Source organism: Falco punctatus (assembly GCF_963210335.1).
Source record: "Falco punctatus genome assembly, chromosome: 17".
Taxonomy (NCBI): Eukaryota; Metazoa; Chordata; class Aves; order Falconiformes; family Falconidae; genus Falco; species Falco punctatus.
In genome coordinates this window covers 3,250,244-3,264,685 of record NC_137597.1, presented here as the reverse complement: position 1 = coordinate 3,264,685, position 14,442 = coordinate 3,250,244, and the positions used below count along the sequence as shown (strand labels likewise).

Here is a 14,442-nt window from a genome sequence, read left to right as displayed (position 1 = left end):
GACGTGAAAAATCAAGCTTGAATAACTTCTTTTAAAAATTATTTTTTTGCTGCACCGAAGTGGGACAGGTAGGACACTGCCAAATTTATGAGAGTGCACTTCATGAGAGTTGCTTGCATTTTTCCCCAGGAAATTATAACAATCTGTGTCAAGTGTCAGTTCTACTTGCAGCTTTTGTTTGTTTGGCTGCACGATGTACAGCAGCAGTTTACTACTGGGAAGATTTTTCATTGCCTAGAAATTGGGCTTTATTTGCCAGAGGAAATTACATTGCCCACCATTTAACAAAGTTTATTCTTTCAACTGCAGTTTATTTCTTTTAATAACTTTTGTTAATAAATTATTAGTATTTGTATCCGTTAAGTCAAATATGTTAGCATTTGCTGAAAAGAAAACTAGTGTTAGAAGTGTTGGCCTGTATACTGCATTACTTCTGGAAAGCATCTGGATTCCAATACTCTTTGAGCAGGGGGGGAGGCTCTCATTCCAGTTTTGACAGTTTCACCTGCCTTTTCAGTGTGCTTTAACCCTTTTTTTCTGCCTGTCTCCATCTCATAATCTCTCTCCACATTTGTTGGACTTGCTGTACTTTACTGTTTAGTCATCTCTGCTGTATTTTTCTGTTGTCAGAAACAGAACTAGAACAGCCACACAAAAGTGGTTTTGAAGCTAGGAAAAAGTTGCCATATTTCTGTCCGCTGATTTAGCACTTATAATTTGGTTTGGGCAGGTTTTTTAATTTCTTTTCAGGAAAAAATGAGAAATTGGTAATTGTTGATTCAAACAAAGCAGAAGGCTTTAAGCTGCTGCCATTATTTGACCCTAGTAACAGGGACACTTTAGATTTTTAAAAATCTTGATACTTGCAAATAAAATAGTTGCTGATAAGATTTGCAATATGTAAGAAATACTTTGTGATGGGTTCTTTATGAATTGAACAAAAGAGTTATCTTCCAAGCCTGAGAAGTTGTTTTTTCTCTAACACTGTTCTTAGCTGTGAATTGCAGCCAATAGTATCCACAATGCAAAATAAGGTTTACTTTTAGGATTGAAATTGTTTGCTTTGTCATATTAAGATACTTTACTAACTTTTATTTCCCAGCAGATGCTTGTGATTAATTTCCTTAAATGCTCAATTTCTTTCACAAATGGCAGTAACGCTTTTGAATTAAATTTGATTTTAAGAAAAATAAAGCCAAATCCTTTCCTTTTGTAGCTAAAACTTGGTAGTATTATAGTTATGGTTTGTATGTGATTCCCCGCTTTATGTAACCTATATGCTGATTGATCATGAGGTGAGAACTGTCAGGGGAGCAGCATTTGTGATCTTGTTTGTGCATGTAACATTTATCCAAGTCTCTGGAAAGGCACCAAGCTGTCAGCTTTCACTGCAGTTTTGCTGACATCTAAAGAGAGCAGCCAGGAGTGAGGTAACAATTGGTTCCAGCTTCTTCCTGTCTTGGAAGTTTCTTTGAAATCATTATATGCGCGTGATTTTTGGAGCAAGTTTTAGGAATTTTCCAGATGTAGATCCTGTTGGGTGCTTCTGGCTCTTAGTAATTTCTTTGTACCTGCAGATTTGTTGAGGCCTCTGTTCCTCCTGTAGTGACATTATGCAATTGCTGACTTAGTGACTTCGCAATTAATATTAATATGCTTAATTCAAGGTATATTTACCATGCTTCTGGGAGCCAATGATACAGTATATCTAAATCCACTGCAGTTCTAGGGAATTTCCTTTGTAGTTGGAGGCAATGTGACACTGTATTCTGTGTGTTTCAGGAAGCTGCAAACTGTTCCCATTTGACAACTGAAAATTTGACGTCGTTCTTGCATTTTGGGCTCAAGATGTTGATTTTCTTAACTCTATAGCTTCACATTTCCAAAATTAAATGGATAGAAACAGAATAGGTAGTGCCTTCTCAGGACTATCATCTTCCTGTTCAGATGGTTTGTTTGAAATGCTATTCCCTTTAACCCAGGTTGTAGCAGAAATGGTGTGAAGTTATTTACAGTCCATCAGATGTTTCTTTAAACAGCCTGGAGATGCATGTATAACTTGTAAGGGGCTTCAGTACAGGCAAGCTGAACAGTTAATTTAATCTGGTAAGTAATAAATTTGTATTCTGAGATGATCTTCAATTCTGCCTATGGTGATTATGCCACTGATAATGCCAGATTTGGTTTTAAGTTCTGAAGGACTTAATCTTTAGAGGTTCTGAACATGGCTGTCATTGACATAAAGCAAGAATGGTAGGTACTCTTAGGAAAAAACCCTATGATTAATATCTGCTTAACTCTGCAGGATTGTTATAGTATTCCTAACTTAAAACTGAGTGTAAGCTAATGGAATTGTTGCTATTGTAATCAATGGATGGAAATACTTGGATGAAAGATGGATTTCTCATGCTGGTAAAACCTCTGCCAGGAGGCAGAGAAAGGGAGCAAGACTGTGGGAAAGACTAGCCAGAGACAAAAAAATTGAGGTGATGAAAATCAGAGTCCTTTGGGCTCTTAATGAGAGGCATAGCTAGAAGCTTTCCTTTTGGTATTACCCTGTCTTATGCCAAGATTAGTTTCTGTTAAACATGTATATTCTTCATTTTTTTTACAGCTCTTGTAATGTGAATGATACATACAAATAAGTAGGAAAGTTGACTTTGTTTGACAATTTGACTTGCATAAAATGATATAAAGTACAAATAAGAATATCTTGAATGTTTCGTACTAGTTTAGCCAATTTTCTGATTCTGTATGTTTTGAGTTGACTGTATTCCCTTTAAACTCTGAAGAATGTGTTTATTACTATTTTTATTCAGTAGTAAAAGACTTCTATGGTAACTAACCAGTCTGAAATTACATATTCTTCTGATACATCTTACTCTTGCTTGTGGTGGCAGCTAAAACAACTTCTGAACTTTGCTTTGCCTGGATACGCTCTTACAGTCTTGTGGTGCCTGCTGCTGGTGGTGATGGCAGGTTGTTTTCTGACTGTTAGAAATCAGTGAGACTCATCAGCTGTTGGAAGTACCTCGGTGATGGCATTTGGGGTTTGCATGCTGTGCTCTCCTTCTCCATGCACATGTGGGTTTTTTTTCTTTTGCTTTGTATTTACTAAGTCTTTTTTTCCTGTCTCTTAATTGCTTTATGGCTCATTTCTCTGGGATGTGGTAGGCCCTGTAGTTAAATGAATGGTGTAATTCAGCAAGTTGGAGATGGCAGGCCTAAAACTGGAGGCGGGGCTGGGGTTTGGTGTGCTTATGGCAGGGCTGGTTACACGTTCTGTGTTTTCTTTGGTTTATCTGAAAAGTCACTGAAGCGTATTACACAACTATCTTCCAGTAGCAATTTTCCCTGGGAAAAGAACTGACAGCAAACTGGGCAGTGCTATTGTTGGCACACCTGGTGCACGCGATATTAAATACCTTTAAAAGAATTTAAATATTTAAACTGAGGTATGGCATGTGACTTCTGAGGCAGCGTGTCAGCAGTCTGATTTGCACCACTGTTTCTTGCACAAGAATGAGTGAAAGATGTAAGGGCTGTTTTAAATGGCACTGAAGAAAAGCCAATTTAATTGAGCTAATTGCGGTTAGTATAGCACCTTCTGCTAATTCTCCTACACCAGTGGATATACTGATTTCATTTTAAGCGTTGACAATTAGGAGTCGGCAATTCAGCAGCTAAGCTAAATTCTACTAGATACATTAGGTGGGAGTTGGCCAAGCAACTTGAGAAGTGAGAAATTAGTTCAGCTGTTCTGACAAAGTACTATTTCCAGGGCTTTTAATTCATTTCATATGTAAAACTTAAGACCAAAGTTTACATCAAAAGATAAATGTTTCAGTGAAGTACTGGTGATTTCCTTCAATAGGCAGTTTGTGCCAGTATTACAGGAACTCCAAGGCATTTTTAAAAAAACAGGAGACACTTTTTGAAGTTCGTGTAGTACTCAAAAGATATTCTGTCAAGGATTTGTAACTGTATCTTAAAACATCAGGAAGGCATTGATCCCTGAAAAAACATTGTCTAGTAAGTAGGCTACTTTTATTGGAAGGAAAGTGTGTGACTAGCTCAATATAATTTTAAGAGCAAATATAAACTTTACAGACAGTCTTAAAATCCTTAGTAGGTTTTGAAGGGCAGCATGGTGGATAATTCAGAGAAGAAGGGAGATTATTCTTTTAATGGTTTTGAAAAGATAGCTTGTGTCTCTTTACTATCTTGAGGTTTTTGACATAAAACTGTCTTTAGTGGATTTTTTGTCCTCAAGTATATGTCTTGTCATTTATGCTTTGTTAAAGAGGACAGCTGAGGGTGGTACGTGGCCTGGTGGAAGCTCTGTTCTGGATAACACTATTTGCATCTGCGATGTTATGTCTTGTGAGCTTTTTACACAGAGATTCTAATTCTGAGCTCGTATTATGTTTCTCTCCACCACTGCAGCAGGTCTGTAGGCAGAAGGGAGATGCAGGTGCTTTGGCCTCCCCTCATGCTGGCTGCAGGGGAGCTGGCAGGGCCAGCACCCTCTGCCAGCTGCGGCGCCCCACCTGCTCTGGGCCTGGGACACGTGCACCCCCTGCTCAGGTGGAGGGATGCTGTAGGTCGTGAGCAGGGTCCAGACACTTTCTTGCTTTCTAAGTTTTAGAAGTGCCTGAATTACCTTGGAAGGTGTTCACAAAAGGCCTGACTTTTTTAATATTAGTGCTACACTTTTCAGCCTTCTGCTTAACTTCATCTGTCACTAACACAACCTAATCCTGCTGACTGCTGCTACTTTGGTGTGGGGCCTGAGAGGGTGAAGTGAGCATGTGAACTGATCCTTTGCCAGTGGGGCAAAAGCTTTGACTTCTGCTCCTTGATAGTTAAGGATGCAGTGACTGATTCGATGCATGTGGTGTATCTGTAGACAAGTTGTTCAATCTGTCTGATATGGACAGAGCTGGTATTCGATTGTAAACGAGAGGAATGAATATGGTTTGCTCAAAACAGCTTTTCAGTCGAGGCCTTGGCAGGCATTAACTCTAAACATTAATAGGCTGATATATCGCACTTTTCATTTTGATGTGTCCCAGCATTTTCCTTTATGGTCCATCATTAGATATTGATCAGTTGAAGCTCATTTTGAGACTCGTTGGAACCCCAGGGCCTGAGCTTTTGAAGAAAATCTCCTCAGAGTCTGTGAGTTTACACTTTGATTGTAATATCTGCCCTTTCGGAAGTCCCAAGTTTGTATGTTGCCCTCCTCTAGTCTATCTGTAGTATGTGTTGGGATTTATTTTCTGTTATTTTTCTTCCTTTGTCATTCTTCACTCTTGGATGGCTTTGAGTTCTTACGCTGTGTGTATCTGCTCTTTATTCCTCTTACCTCTGCCTGTGGTATGATTTTCTTCCTCCCATATTCTCATTTTACTGCTTCGTGACTTTTCTTTCAGTTTGTGGGTTTATACTTCGTGATATATTGTATGATCAGATGCTGCTGGGGAAGTATTTTTCACAGCTAAGAGCTTGAGGCTCGTCGCAATTATTATTTCTCCAGATTGCCCACCCAGGGATCTTTCTTAACAGGAGCAAGTGTGTTATCCTCTTAACACACTCAGTCCCTTCTGTAGTATGATTAATTTCTGTAACGCTACTGCTACCAGCTTTGTTTTTGTAGCACAGAATCCAAAATACCTTTTAGGTGCTTTTGTGGCAGCTGTTTCCAGAGCACACAGTGTAATGTAGTCTGCTGAGAATATAACTAACTGTGCTGCGTATTTAAAGGGCCCTTTTATCAAGGTAATAGCACAAAGCTTTTTACAGTCTCCTTTTTTTAAAGGGTGACCTCTACTTTCAGCCACACTGCCTTTTTCTATATTGTTCTATTCTTGAATTGTGAACTTCTGCAAAGACAGTATTAAATGGCATTTCCTTTTACCTGTTTCTGAAGGTGACGTGCATAAAAGTTAGAGCAAGTGTTGCCCTAACGATACGGATTAACAAGTTATTGCATAGTGAGCCATCAGCTTCCGTAGGAGTAACTAGCAGCATACTTTAGCAAGTCACTCTGCTGTTTCTGATACGTAATAGAGGATCAGCGTGGTGGAGAGTGATGATAAGATTATTTTCTACTGCAGCTTATGTTCTTTTTCAGGTAACAGTGGTAAATGCGAAACGCGAAGTTAGTCTTGAATTACATTTGATGAAGGTAGACATGTGGTGCAAGTTGGAATCAGTTGGCCAACTTGCTGAATATTGCAGTGGTTTAAAAACCATGGCATGTTCTGCCCTTCGAAAGGTTAGAACTGAATAATGCAGGTTTGCTTTGAGTGCCCTGTGACCTGACCTGAAGGGTAGTCCCCTATTTGAAGTACAGGGGATTAGCAAGAGAGATAAGCTTAAAGGTTGACTAGGTTAAGCAAAAGATTAGTTTGCATACGTAAGATTGAGCGAGTCTTTTTTTTTTTTTTTTTTTTTAACATTGCACAATAAAAAGAATCATTGCTCTTAGCCAGGTCCAAAGCAAGAGTCTGTTTAAAAAAAAATTAATAAAATACTGTTTCTGCTTTTTTTTTTTTTTTCATTGTATGGAGACAGCAAAAGTACTAAGTGTTTGAGGGCCTTTAGTGTGTCACTGTAACAAATACTGGTTTTCTGCTGCATTACTTTACACTGTTACTTTCTCTGTTCACTGACATCCACTAACTCTTTCTTATGCAATGCTAATGTTTTGCTAATTTTGCATTTATTGCCTTCTGTCACCTCGCCCACATACCAAAGTGCATTCAAAGCTGTTTAGGAGGAGGTGTCAGCTGTGAGCCGATTTCACTTTGCACCACAAGGAATTTAAGTACTTTCTATGCAGCAAGGAAAAAAGCTGGTAACCAGTGCAGAGGATACAATTTTTGTTTCTGTTTTAATTTTTGTTCATTTTCCTGAGGCTGTATGTAGCTGCAGCAGCCTTGGAAAATTTTTAAGTAGCAGCTTCGGCCAAAGGAAACGTCTGCTCTGGTGGCTTAAAACTGTTGGGAAATGTGAACACAACTGTGTTGGAGTGTAATGCAGCTTATGGCGGACAGAAATATTTTCTGTACTGACACTGTTACCAACTGATCAGTAATGCTTCATTGTTCTAAGTGTTCACCAGTGCATTTGCTAAACTTTTCACAAGTATTTGAAAAAAATTAGTAGACCCTGCCTGTATGGCTTTTACCTTGTGGTTTGCAGAAGAGATGCTTTGTATGCAGCTGTTTTCTGTTTAAAATGATTTTTGCACTGTTTTTAACAAAGCCCTTGACGTGGCACTTAAGATATTAACCAGCTTCAGCAGATCATGCGTCTGACGGGAACACCCCCTGCATATCTCATTAACAGGATGCCCAGCCATGAGGTGAGATCTGAGCAGATGAGGGGGGTTTGCAGGGCAGGTCTTCACTTGCAGTGTTTGCTGCTTCTATAAATGATATGCTCGCATGTGGCATGGGGTGGGCAATTAACTATCTGCTTTTGAGCAAGATCTTTGTACTAAATGAAGACTTGAGGTTTGGGCAGTGCGTACTCAACCACAGGCTTCTGAGGCTCAGGAGAGCCTGGATGTGAGTTGGTTTTGCATTGTGCGCCACGTTGCGTGGCTTACCGACAGACACCACAGGGCACACAGCCTTAGCAGGACTCTGAGGCAGGCAGCTCTTGCAGCACCTCTTTGCTTTTCAGTCTTGCATGAACCCCCAAGGAACGTCAGCTCTTCCTCTGCTGTCTTGAGTGGCCTTTAGTTGGGAAGGGATAATGCTGATGGGCTTAGTATCAGAATCAATAAGGAGAAGGTAAAGGAAGGAGACAGACCATAATAACCAGTGCTTCAGGATGATTGAAATGTACTTTGTCTTGGCGACTGGCTCGTATTATACTTCAACCAAGCATTTATTTCCACAGGCAAGGAACTACATTCAGTCTCTGTCTTACATGCCGAAAATGAACTTTGAAAATGTGTTTATTGGTGCCAATCCACTAGGTAAGGCTTGCTTTTTAAATGTTGTGCTCTCTCTGAAGCTAGCATGTCCTGGGACACAGGTTTTCCCAAGGTTTTGTTTTGACTGCAGAAGTAGTTCAGAACGGAGCTACATACCGTTTTTAAAGTTTACAAAGGATGTGTGGGCTGAGGGTATAAGAGGAAGAAATTGTGGGTGATGGGTGGGTCCTGAGAAACTACAGATTCCTCTTATACATTGGGCTTTTATGAGCTTACAATTTAGAGTACGGTGTCACACAGCTCACTATGTAAAATCCTTTCTCTTCTGTTTCGGTGCTTTTGCAGCTGTGGACTTGCTAGAGAAGATGTTGGTACTGGATACAGACAAACGTATTACTGCAGCAGAAGCACTGGCTCACGCCTACTTTGCTCAGTATCACGACCCGGACGATGAACCAGTGGCAGACCCCTATGACCAGTCTTTTGAAAGCAGAGAACTTGAGATTGAAGAATGGAAAAGTGAGTTTGAGGGGTGGGAGGGAGAGCCAACCTGCTGCCCTTGCTGTCGGTTCCATCAGCTGCGGTTCAACTAAGCCGTGCTGGTTAGAGGCACAAAAGAAACTGATAAAAACATGGGCATCCTGTTCTTTCTGAGATCCTTACACTGAGCAAATATGTTGTGTGCTGTGCAGGCAATTAGCATAGTCCCTGGTAACTAATTACTATGAGCATATAAATATGTAGATGACATAGTTGCTCATGTGTTTATGTTTTCAGACTTACATCTCAACACTCTGGAAGTATCTTTTACTGCGTACGTTAATCTCCAAGAGTGGTGTAACCATTCTTCTTAATCAAACCATGTTTTTTGTTTAAAAGAGTGTTAGAACCTTTAAGATTGTTGCAGGTTTTCTTGCATGAGGGATGTCTTCAGTGCTACCATTACGTTTCTGTCATGCTTTTCCCACCAGGCCTGACTTATGATGAAGTAATCAGCTTTGTGCCACCACCGCTTGACCAAGAGGAGATGGAATCCTGAGAAACTGCCCTCTTCTGTTCGTCCCACTTCACTGTGAGGGGAAGGCCTTTTTCATAGGGACTCTCCAATTATCGTTCAAGTGCCTCGTCACAACAATATTCTCCTTGGTGGAGGGGTTTTGTGTGTGTTGAATTGGGGAGGGTGGGGGGAGGGAAGAAAGCTGAGTCTATGTAAACATGCTGCATGCTCTCTTGTATTCTGTGTACAGCCTGGGGCGAGCCTCTGACCTGTGCTGACTGCTCTTCAGTCCTTCCAGAGTAACAGTGCTCAGCCAGTTTGTGCTGCTGGGGCAAGGTGGGGAAGTTGACCTTTTAAAGTTTGGTTACAATCGTTGCCATTTATCAATTCTTCTACAACTGAGTAACCTCAAAATAATGCAAATTGTTTTATAGGCTTAGAGAGTCCTCTGTTTTCTTCAGGACTAAAGGTGGGGTTGAGGGATGTCCTTGTTCAGTGCCAGATGGCTGATTTACGTCCAGATCTTCCTGGTACAGCAGAATGTACAGGCCTTCTAATGTCTGATTCTTGGAACATGAAAAGGTTTTGTTTGAAACTGTAAATATGTTCGTGCCTTAAATGAATGGGGAGAGAGGGGAAAGGAAGTCTGGAGTGGAAATTCTGACCCACTGTTTTTCTGGGTGAAGGCTCCCAGATAGCCAGGCGTGAACTCTGTGTAATAGGGGAGTAACTTTCTGAGGCAGCAGCCTCTATCCCTGGATTGAGTATTCCTGTATCTTTCCCTCTTCCCCTCCTCTCGTTCTGAGGCTTCCCAGCACTAGTCTGCAGGAGACAGAGGCTGGAGGAGGTTCTTGCTAGCCACACATTGTGTATTTTGTTCCTTAAAAGGTGGGGTGGTTTTGCATGTCATAGCTGTATGTGCATGTAGAGCTGCTTGATTTTTGTCATTACTTTTTGGGGATGGCACTGGGGCAGTTCAGTTGTCAGTGAACTATTTTACTGAGTACCTCAGCCAGTGCCATGAAGTCACAGCATCCTTCCTCTTGTGCTGCAGCTCGTTGTGAAATAACTGCCATTCTGGAGGCTTTGATGAGGAAAGGATCAAATATACGGCATAGAAACATGCACCTTTTTCTTTGTTCTGACCTTCTGGTTTCAAGGGAGGAGAGCATGGGATGGAGGGTTTCTTGTGAGATCAAATGTTAAAAAAAAAAAAAAAAATAGTTCTTGAAAGAAACAACCATGGCATCTTGTGCCAGAACTTAAGTTATTTCCTGAAAATAATCTTTTTAGAAGTATTGGAATCCAAAGCAAAGAAATAAGCATGCATAAAACCACAATCTCCCTTTCACTGTCTGTATCTATAAATATAAATATTTATATATATGAAACTAACATTTACTAGAGGATTTTTTTACCCTCTCAGATAAGAGCTTCTTGGCTGTTTTTTTAGCAGGTTGATCTCTGCCTGAGGAGACATGAAAAGGGAGTATGTTTGAATACAAACATGGTTCAGATGTTTTGTATTTTCTAGGACTCTGCATGAGTGAAATGCCCAGAGTTAGAGACTGGCAGGAGGGAGGTTTCGCAGCATGTTTGTGTGCTAGAAACGCACCCGGGGAGCTCAGGAGCCCATCTTAGGACTTGTGGAGGAGGCTTTTTTTTTTAGATGCTTATTTGTTGCAGGCATCCTGTGTGGGCAGCGTACCTGTGTATGTGAGGAGAAAGGCTTTTGCAGTATTTTGTGTTCTTGTTACCTATGGGATGGAGAGGAACTGTTCATAGTGTTTCTACCCCGTGGTTGAAGAGGCGGCACAAAGGGATGGGACACGGATGACAAAGCCATTGATTCTTCCTAGGCTACTTTCCAGTGATCTGTTCAGGTCAAACACTTAATAAAGGTCAGGGGTGAGATGAAGAGAGCAGTTCTTTTGTGCTCTGGGATAAAACTCTCCTCGGCCCGAAAAAGTCAAGACAGAAGACCTCCCTTTTCTGCTGGACCAGCAGTCCAGGTATTCAAATGAAAATGTAGATATACTATGTAAACCTACAGCAAGATTATTTTTATCAGCCATTTTATGTGTAGATGCTACAGTGTGATTTCATGCGGAAATATTGCTAAAGATTTTTAAAAATATAGATGTTGTGTGTGTGTGTGTGTGTCTGTGCGTGAGTGGGAATGTTTCATTCGGAGTCCGTGCTCTAACGGGAGCCCACGTGGCATGCACTCCCTACCTTCAGTGCAATGCTGTTCAGCTGCCTGCAGACTGGGCAGGAGGACGCGCTTCAAAGAAAAGAGATCTGCTATTTTGTTTCTATCCATGAATTTTGCTGTAATTGGTTATGCCAGATAAGATGTCACAATACCACTGGTTAAAAATAAAACCTATTTTTCAGATTTACTGCGCTGATGGTACTTCTAGCACTAAAGGGTTGGGTTTAGCTCAGTGTAAGTCTCTCCCTCGTGTTGTGGGGGACCCTCCATGTGGCCGCTGGGGTGGGGGGCTTGTTGACCCCATGTCATGACCAAGGCCATGTGGCTTGTTGACTGACTCCATCTGCTGATGCTGGGTTTGTGTCCGTATTCGTTCCCAGTGAATTCTTTGCTACAGAACTAGCTTAGAGTCTGACTGTGAGTACTGGTCACAGAAAAAAATACTCCTGTTTTCTGTTTACTATCTGGAAGCGCTTAGTCAGCGCGACAGGCCAGTGTTCTGCTACTTGCCCAGACCTGGGACCCTTCCCCAGTAGTACTGGTTTGTGTGTGTTTGCTATTTAAGTGATCTTTTTTTCCTCTTCAGCTGCCATCTAGTTGATGGTGGAAGGGTGTTTGTGGGAGCAGGAGCGTCGTGCCCCCTCCGTAGCAGACATTTTCCAACTTCTATATTCACTCAGAAGAATGATTGACCAAAGCTGTGTGCTTCACCCTAAAAAAGCCTCAATAACTGAACTTCCCAGGCCTTGATAAACCAAGGTGGTTGGCGTCGGTCCAGGTCAGGCAGCTGATCTCCGCTGCGTGCACACTCCCTGGTCACGCAGCAGTGCAGCAGCTGCTTTGAGTAAGTACATAGAGAAGTGCAAGGGTGTTGTCAGCTACATGGAAGCGGCCTTCCTGCTTACCTTCACCTGCTCCCCTTGGCACAAACTGAGAGGAGAGGGGAAAACAAACGGGACCTGCATTTATTGTTTTATGGGAGAAAAAAAAAAATCCAAAATAGCAGAGGTACACAATTCCAGAACGTGCTTGGTTATGGTATATCCTGATGAGCAAACCCCCCCCCCCCAAAATTAAAATCGGTGAGAATTGAATTGGGAAGAAAAATAAACTACATGTACAAAATCAAATTGCTTGACTCAAGGTTTTCTATTCGATTTGAATCGGTGACTTGAATTAATTCATCTTTCTACAGCCGAGACATGCCTTAGATATTCAGAACTCCTTAATTGTGCGCTGATTACCGGCGTGTGCACGCGTAGTTGAGCAAGAGTTGTGTTCATAAAATAACAAATGAGTTACACGTTTGCTTATGTACCTGGAGTTTGTGCTGTAACACCTCTTGCTCACAGGAGTATTTATAGAACCAAGGTTTATTTCCTGACTGCGCTGTCACTATAGCCAGGGCTTTTTTACACATACATGCATAAGTGAGGTTAAAAAAATTGCTGTAGCGCCTTGCCCCTGGTTTGCGTTTTCTAGAACAGAGCTGTTTGTTTGAAGAACGTAGGGGCCAATGTTAATACTTACCCTGTGAGCTGGTAAAATGAATCTTCCCTAAAACCCTGATGGTGTTTTCCATAATTCCAATTTATCAGGTATTTTGGCTCTGATCCTGCCGCACAGATGCGCCCGGAGCGGGGACAGCCTTGCAGGTGCCGCGTCTGGAAGGAGCAGAGGCTAGGCTGCGGGCAGGGTGGGGGGCTGGCAGGGTAGAGCACGGTGGAAGCAGCTGGGCTGGCTCGGTAAGGCGCAGCTTAGTCACTTCCTTCGGGAAGCGTGTCGGATGCAGCTCTCCTGTGCGGGAGCCTCACCTGAGCCACCTCAGCTGGGAGCAAAATGTCAAGGTGTTCTCTGCTTACTGGGAACGGACCTTCCCGCAGGCTGGGTGTGCTGGCCCGGACTGGTCCCAGCAGGCACAGGAATGGACTTGGGCTCGGTGCTGGCCAGGAAGACCCAGGAAGGGGTTAGACCTGCTGCATGAAAGGAGACCAGAGCCACCAAAGCCTGGGGCACAAACACTTCTCGGGGTGTTCCCAGCTCATGGCTGCTCCTGAACCTCCTTGCTGCACTCACCTGGATGAAGCTGGAGAGCCTCAGTCCGCTTCTGCCACATCCCTGCTCCGCTGGGAATCCGGGCACAGGAGATCCCCACCGCTTCCTTGCTCTTCTGTGGATGTGACCCCCTGGTGTCCTCCATCACGAGCCTGGAGCTGTCCTCCGTCAGCTGGGAAGAAGAATGTCCCCGCTTGTCTGATGAGGCGCTGTGGCTTGTCCCCCAGATTCCCCAGCTCGACGAGCCCTTACTCATCCGCTTGTTCAGAGCGGGGATTTCACGAGACCCTCTCCGAGCCCCACGAGGACATTTCTCAGCTGGTGACCCGCTGGAAGCAGGGGAGCCAGAGCTGTGGGTGACGCTGGTGGAGGTGTGCCTGCCGCGGGGCTGGCTCCAGTGGCAGAGTCCAGAGGCACCTGCACAAGATCGAGGCGTGTCGGGAAGCCTGATGCCTCGCCTCTGCCAATGTGGAGGCGGAGGGAGGAGGGCCAAAAGACATGTCCCTTCTTGCAACGGCTGAAAACGGAGAAGGAAACTCGCTAGAGCCTTTTTCACCAGCACAGGAGGCCTCACTGTCCTGCTCTCACCCCAGAAGCCCTCCCGTACTCCAGTACTCTGGGGGGGTGGCAGTCCCGCACCCACCGGGCGATGAACATCGCAAGGAGAAGAGGCTTTTACAGACAGGAGGTGAACAAAACGCTCTGGGAGCTGCCCAGGAGATACACCTCCCTTCACCCGGTGGGGTCTGGAGCCTACGGATCGGTGTGGTGAGTGGGGTCGTGGGGCGAGCTGGGGGTGTTTAAAGTATCACGCCTGGGGGGAAAATGAGGAGGTGCTTGGGTGCACCCCTCCATTAGGAAAGGACATTTGCATGAGTGATGAAGGCGGTTTGCCTCCTGGCGCGGGCAGCGCAGAGGTCACTCGCAGAAGCTGAGACGTTTCCTCCTGTGGTCGCCCTGGGTGGGCAGAGAGGGGGGTGCTCCCGTTAAAGCTCCCATCCCAGCTCACCTCGGTGGGCGTCCCTGGGCAGCAGCTCGCGGACCGGCTAGGCAGGGCTTCCGGGTGCCGTGGGACAACGTGGGCTGCCACCTCGGCGTTGGAGGTCAGGCAGCTTTTGAGCTGCCTTGGTCTGCAGCTTGCATTAAGGTTTCTGTCTGGTAGCGAAGCGGGGGGGGGGGGGGAAATAACGGGGTGCCTGCAAGCAATTTGTAGGTGGTATCAGT

The 14,442-nt window shown here is 43.6% G+C and overlaps 2 protein-coding genes and 1 long non-coding RNA gene across 5 annotated transcripts in view; 2 read left to right on the top strand and 1 right to left on the bottom strand.

Moving 5' to 3' along the window:
• The window catches only part of MAPK14 (mitogen-activated protein kinase 14), a 26,228-nt gene extending 14,882 nt beyond the window's left edge, over positions 1-11,346 (top strand). Inside the window, exons 9-12 of one of the 2 annotated variants that reach the window (XM_080367292.1) lie at positions 7,293-7,372; positions 7,915-7,993; positions 8,297-8,470; positions 8,923-11,346. In XM_080367292.1, the coding sequence (XP_080223418.1) occupies positions 7,293-7,372; positions 7,915-7,993; positions 8,297-8,470; positions 8,923-8,990 (401 nt within the window). In that variant the 3' untranslated portion in view covers positions 8,991-11,346. Of the gene's footprint in view, positions 1-5,101; positions 5,182-7,292; positions 7,373-7,914; positions 7,994-8,296; positions 8,471-8,922 lie in introns of both variants that reach the window. The other variant, XM_080367291.1, reaches the window with a different exon arrangement.
• On the bottom strand, positions 10,143-13,334 carry LOC308054447. The gene is made up of 2 exons (XR_013924104.1): positions 13,240-13,334; positions 10,143-13,136 (listed from the first exon to the last, which is right to left on the bottom strand). It is a non-coding gene; the product is annotated as an uncharacterized lncRNA (long non-coding RNA).
• MAPK13 (mitogen-activated protein kinase 13) overlaps positions 13,135-14,442 on the top strand; it is a 17,404-nt gene continuing 16,096 nt past the window's right edge. The window contains exon 1 of one of the 2 annotated variants that reach the window (XM_080367286.1): positions 13,135-13,986. In XM_080367286.1, coding sequence (XP_080223412.1) covers positions 13,868-13,986 — 119 coding nt within the window. In that variant the 5' untranslated portion in view covers positions 13,135-13,867. The remainder of the gene's footprint in view (positions 13,987-14,442) is intronic. The other variant, XM_080367285.1, reaches the window with a different exon arrangement.